The sequence below is a fragment of the Mus pahari genome, chromosome 13 (genome assembly GCF_900095145.1).
Source record: "Mus pahari chromosome 13, PAHARI_EIJ_v1.1, whole genome shotgun sequence".
Classification (NCBI taxonomy): Eukaryota; Metazoa; Chordata; class Mammalia; order Rodentia; family Muridae; genus Mus; species Mus pahari.
In genome coordinates this window covers 95,484,500-95,490,808 of record NC_034602.1, presented here as the reverse complement: position 1 = coordinate 95,490,808, position 6,309 = coordinate 95,484,500, and the positions used below count along the sequence as shown (strand labels likewise).

The following is a 6,309-nucleotide window of genomic DNA, read 5'->3' as shown; positions in this document are numbered from 1 at the left end:
CTGACTAAGTGACTGACCTACCCCACTGCAGTCGTCACCTAGAGACACCTGACTGTCTAAGTGACCGACCTACTCCACTGCAGAGTGTGAGGCTCCCAGGTTTGCTCTGCAGAGTTCTCTCGATACATAGAGCAGCCTCAAACCCTCATCATGAAGAGATTCACTCATCATGAAGACACTCACTCATCATGAAGACATACCTCTCTTGAGTCCTGAGACTTGGTAGTGTCTTCATTTAAAACACAGCGCCCTCTGTAGAACTCTCTGACCCTCAGGTTCAGCATCTCCGTTTCCTTTTTCAAGCTCTCATAACTTGGCAGTGGCTTAATGGCTGTGTCTGAGCCTCTAAAGGGCAGTGTCTCATCCAGGGTGTTCTGAGCTTGACTTAGGGCAGGACCACAACTACCTGGGTCACAACGTATGTCATCTTCATCAAGTTCTTCATCAGGCTCAGAGGCTGAAGAGGGTTTCAGGCACACAGAATCGTGGTCCTGGCCGTATAAAAACTTCAGTGTTTCTTCTGTCTTCCATTCAGTCAGAGTGTCCATCAGAACTCGGAGTAAGTTTGCCTTCGCAACCTCAGGACGCACCTGTACCAAACCAGAGGCTGACCCAGAACCTGGGTTAGACTTGGCAAATTTGCTCCTGAAATGCTCAGCACTCTTCTTGCTTATGCCTACAAGAGTAACTTGTGATACACTGTGTTTATGTTCAGAAATGGCTGAAGTGTTAAATCTGTCACACAAAGGGCCAGGTGAAGAAATCTGAGCATTTTCTTTCTTTAAAGGAAGTTTACAAGTGGCCACTTTCTCCTGATGATCTAATCTGCAGTTATGCAACTGCTCAGTAATCTCTGACGTGGTCTGTTCTCCTGCCTTGGAGTCCACTTTCTGAGCAGCCTTCTTCTTCATTATGCTGTGTCTTGTGTGTGGCTGTGGTCTTGTATCCACTGCCTTTGGTCTGTCTCCTGGTAGAAGAGAAGAAACAAAGCCTTGTTCCTCCTCATCACTGGTACGCTCGCTCCAAGAGCTGGAAGAAGCAGGTTCACACTGCGTGTCCAAGGCACCGGAACCGTCAACATCTGCTGCTGTCACGGCATCTCTGAAGAACTGTACTACGTCTCCAGAACTGCCACTGTGCAAGGAGAGACCATCAAAGCCACATCAACGGAAGACATAGCTGTGCACAGGCACACTCTGGAATTTCTAAGGTAAGAATTTCTGTCCCTTAGATATAACCTTACATTTTATACTCTCACACTTACATTTCAGAAGGCTTTCATTTCTCCATGTCTAATACACGTTTGACAGAGTTCTTTTCCAGCTTCCCTTTGTCTGTTCCTAACATTTTACAACTCTTAAAGCAGTATAGTAAACACCATAACCCTTTAAAGACTCTATCCTATTCAACAATTTTGATTTTTGCTTGAAAAAATGGTTAATATTTTCTTGTTCTGGCTGACCATTATACAGGAAATTTCATGTAATGAAAAAAATACAAAAGTCATAACAGAAAATGAAGTTGGCACATCGACACAGTTCAGTGACAGATATTTAAATCTGAGCGCTCACGAATGCAAACAATAAGATAACAGCTGTCCCATGACTGCACTTTTTGGTTTTCAGATTCAGTTTCAATCCGATTAAGAACTCTGAAGGAGCAAAGGCAAAGCAGGGGTTCCTCAGCTCCTGCTGAGACAGACAAGCACGCATGGGCGGCTGGCCTCACACACTCATCAGAGTTTGAGGCCTGCTCTAGGAGCGCGTGGTGGGAAGGAGCAAAGGCCAAGGCAGACTGCAGAGAGCAAGTCCTAGTGGGACACAGAAACCCATCAGAATTTCCAAAATTCCAGGGTCACAGAAACTGATCAGAATTTCCAAAATTCCAGGGTCACATATAGTTTTTTAACTAGAATCTAGCCTACATCATCAGGCAAGTAACTTTTGAATAAGAAGAAAAGAAAGTTTAAGAAACTAGACTACAGGCTAGAAAGACAGCCCCACAGTTAAGATCACTTGCCCTTCCAAAGGACCTGGATTCAATTCCCAGCACCCAGGTGGCTCACAACTGCCCTAAACTTCAGTTCCAGGGATCCAACATCATCCTCTGACCTCCCTGTGCCCGCCGGACATGCATATAGCAAACTGACATACATGCAGACAACACATACACATATAAAAAATGAAATAAATGAAAAGCTGAAAGTAACTTTCATAGTCTTTATATCCTATTCTGTCTCTTAATGTTTTAAGCAATTACATTTTATACTAGGTTAAAGCCAAAAAAGTGTCCATCAACAAACAAGGATCTCTTATTTGTACTCAATACCATGTGACTAAGGCAGTGATTAGCAACCGGGGACATGTGATCTGAGAGTGAAAGGAGTCCTGAGAGATGGCTAGAGCTAAGCAAACACCACCATGAGGAGCTATGAGATGGGATTGGCCAAACCAAAAACCAAAAACCTACAGCCTGAGCTTCATATTGATACGTAAGATAGTCTTTCAAATGATTAACACCTTAATATCTTAAAATCCTATAAAACAAGACCATAAAACCCTTTCTCCAAATACAATGGGCATGACCTCACCAACAAAGGAGTGGTGTCTGAGATAGAGGCTATGTTTGTGTCTATTTCAACAGCTTCAATTAGACTTCCCCAGTGGGACAGCTGTACGATAAATCAGACAGATCAAACAAATCATCTTTCCCTCACAAAGGAAAATGTTGAACGTGTCACACGTTTCTTTGTAGCACACAAGCACAGGAAGTCCAGGCGATCACGCCACCTGGCCCACTCAGGTCAGTGAAACTGACTGGAACGAACCTTTGTCCTTTCTTCAACAGCTGAAAGTCAGGAGGCCTGTAACAAAAACACAGAGAGAAGAAATTGAAGGCAACTGACCCAGCAAGAGTTTACTACAGTTGTACTGCATAACAAATATAATTAAAGGAGTAATTCAGATGATTTTTTTTTCTTCCTTAAGGAAACAAACAAAAGAAGGGACAAAATACAGTAAAATACATGCACAAAAATCTGGATTTGGTAGTTTTGTTTTTTACTTTAAATTTACTCATTTTTCAAAACTAAGTTCAAATTCCATGCATACAGTACAGCTTCCCTTGACAAAAGTGGGCTAAAGTAAAATCACTCTGTTCTCTAAATTCTGTCACTGTGAGCTCCAATTAATATGGTTATTAGGTTTTCTTTACTGTTAGAATTATTATCTAAATGTTTTACTTTATACATGGTTAAGTTGGGTTCTTAACTGATCCACCAGGTCTTCAGACAGAGACTATATTGTAATTCTCATCTGGTCACCCTAACTTCTGAGACAGCCATGATGTTAAACTGTGTTCATTTTGGTTTTGAAGGCCTTGAACTCATAAAGGCCCAGTGCTGGGAGTAAAGGTGCCACCACACCTAGCTCTTTTAAAAAAGTGTTTTGGTGACATGAATATCTGCGTCCTGAGTGTGTGCCTGGAGAAGTCAGAAAAGGAGGTCAGACATCTACAGACAGTTGGGAGTTACGTAAACCAGGATCCTCTCTGCAAGAGCAGCAATGTGCTCTTAACCACTGAACCACCTCTTCAGCCCCTGTACTGATGGATTAAGTTAAACTTAACTCTGAACAATTTGGATATACATTGATTGACCACCATGAACACTGAAAAGGCAAATACAGGGCTGGATATATAGCTCTAGCATCACACTATCCAGGTGTGGTGGGCGATGGAGGCAGGGGGATCAGCAGCAGTAATGTAGCAGTTTCCTCTGAGAGAGAAACATTCCATCCTGCAGCGAACTTCTCAAACTAGATGATCAACAGCTCAAAACAGGAAGTCCCTGACACTGACCAGATTCACCAGGTCTCTCCCCCCATCAAAGGTAAATAATGAAGCCTGGAAGAGAGTCATTCTCAAGCCAAGCCGAAATGAATGCTATGGCAGACCAGAACAACTGCCTGGAAGAAGCAGAAACCAGCCCAGCTGCCTGAAAATCTTTAGAATGGGTCACCTGGAAAGGACACTTTCCAACTTGTTGAGCCTTCTCCAGGTTCCTGGCTTCTGTGAGCTGTCACCCAAGCAGGGGTCAGCTTTGATCATTTCTGCTCATGTTAGTAACCCTCACCCACATCCCTGTAATAATCCCAATAAAACACATTGGGTCACTGTTTGACTTTGGTCTGTTCTGGGCTCCCTAACTGGGATATACAGTATGATGTGTGTTGTCTCTCCCCAGAATGTCTTGTCACAGGGTAATAGAAGTTCAAGGCCAGCTGGGGCTGCTTCAAAGAAAAAAGTAGGGCAAACAGAGGGACAAACATGACAGCCAGTGAGTCCGTAAGGACAGAAAAAAATTCAGAGTACCTATGAAGTAACTAAAAAGAGGCTTTCTTTTACAAGTAATTTTTGTGTTGGGGCTGGAAAGGTGGTTCAGTTGTTGATAGCACTGACTGTTCTTCTAAGACCAAGATTTGATTCCCAGGACTCACATGTCAGTTCACAACTGTCTATAATGCCAAGATCTTACACAAATACCCTCACACAAACATATATGCAGGCCAAGCACCAACACACCAATGTGTATAAGAAAAAAAGAACAGAAAAAATGTAATTTTTGTGGTGCTATATTTTGAACCCAGGGTCTCATGCACACTCGGCAAATGTTCTACTATTTAAGTTCCTTCCACAATTTAAGAAAATCTTTAAGCACCAAATAAACAGAAGAAGCAAAAAGAAATATAAAGGCCTAGAGGCACAATAAAGAGACATCAAGCCACCAAATATAAGTCTCATTTAAAGGCCCAAGCAAATCAATTTTAAGGCCAAGAACAAAACCTCCCAACCTAATTCTTTTAATTAAAGTCAAGCTAATGTACAGATGAAACTAGAACTTACTTGAATTTTGACGTTTCAAGACTGCCAATTTAAAAACGTCAGGCCCAAGTGTCTCCCTCTAACGTGATCACAGCGCTGACCAGCTAACCCTCACCCAGGAAAGCCTGTACTTGGTTCAGTGCAAGGTGGCTCTCAGCCCTCCTGTCCTTGGAGATGGGAATCATGGCTGACTTAGGCAGTCTTTCCCACTACACCCTCCACAAGTTCTCACCGTCACAAAGCACATGGAATGTCTGCTGCTCCAGCCATCTCTGCAGCTCTAAAGGCCATTTTCCCATTTTCCCTTGGCCCACAGGAGCAGGCCTTTCCCCAGCTTCTCAACTGTCCTGGTTTCCCTGCTGCCTTCTGTTCACTGAAATCAACCCACAGTCCTCACGTTAGTTTGATGATGTTCAAGACTGTAGGTGGTACTCCTTGGATGGCAAATAACTGCCACCATTCCACTGGCTACTCAAAATGCTTACGGTGTGGAAGCTTTCTGTTGGCTCCTCCCTCTAAGCCTTGTGTTCCGCCTCTTGCAGACAGGTTGGGAGTTTCTTCCTGAAACCCTGGATCTGGACAGCGTCCTCGAACCGCCCACTGTCACCGCCCACCGTCACCTGGACCGCCCACCATCGGACACCTGCCTGCCACTGCCAGGACTGCCCATCATCGCAAGAACGCCGTGGCAACTTCTAAGGACTCAGGGGAATGCTGGGAACCCTTCTTTGTATTTAAGCCAGTCCTGACAATAAAGATTAGGGCTTTGATCAGACACTTGCCAAGGCCCCATATTTTCCTTTGCAGCCCTGTTCTTTCTCAGGAGTTCTCGTCCTCCAGTTCGGATCCACAGTGGGTTCAGCAGGCAGGAGTTCGAACCCACCCCAAGGTGTTCTGCCCATGCAGACAAGGCGCCGGTCTGTGTGCAGGCAGGAACACCACAGCTTTCCACACTTTTTACTCTTCTGATCCATACCTTTATTCATCCCACATATCCTGGATAGTTTTATGTCAACATGGCACAACCTAGAGTCTTCTGAAAGGAGGGAGTCTCAATTGAGAAACTGTCCCCATGACATCAGGCTGAAAACAAGCCTGCATGCATTTTCTTAATTAGTAGTTGAAAGGGGGAGGCCCAGGCCATTGTGGGTGGGACCATCCCTGGGCTGGTGATCCTGGGATCTAAGAACAGGCTAGCAAGCTATGAACAGCAAGCCAGTAAGCTGAAACCTGCAGGGCCCCTGCTTCAGCTCGACTCACGTTTGAATTCCTGCTTTGCCTTCCTCAATGTAGTAACACTGGCGCGATGTAAGCCAAATCAACAAAGCCTTCTCTCCATGAGTTGCTTTTGATTATAGTGTTTAATCATAACCACAGTAACCCTGACACAACAGGCTTCCTGGCCAATATGTTTAAATTGTTATTACT

At 44.2% G+C, this 6,309-nt stretch overlaps 1 protein-coding gene across 3 annotated transcripts in view; it reads right to left on the bottom strand.

Moving 5' to 3' along the window:
* Window positions 1-6,309, bottom strand: part of Rpap2 (RNA polymerase II associated protein 2) — a 71,847-nt gene that overhangs the window by 47,445 nt on the left and 18,093 nt on the right. For all 3 annotated transcript variants that reach the window (XM_021210693.2, XM_021210696.1, XM_021210694.1), the window contains exons 7-8: window positions 2,828-2,863; window positions 201-1,134 (exon numbers count right to left, since the gene is read on the bottom strand). In XM_021210693.2, the coding sequence (XP_021066352.1) occupies window positions 201-1,134; window positions 2,828-2,863 (970 nt within the window). The remainder of the gene's footprint in view (window positions 1-200; window positions 1,135-2,827; window positions 2,864-6,309) is intronic.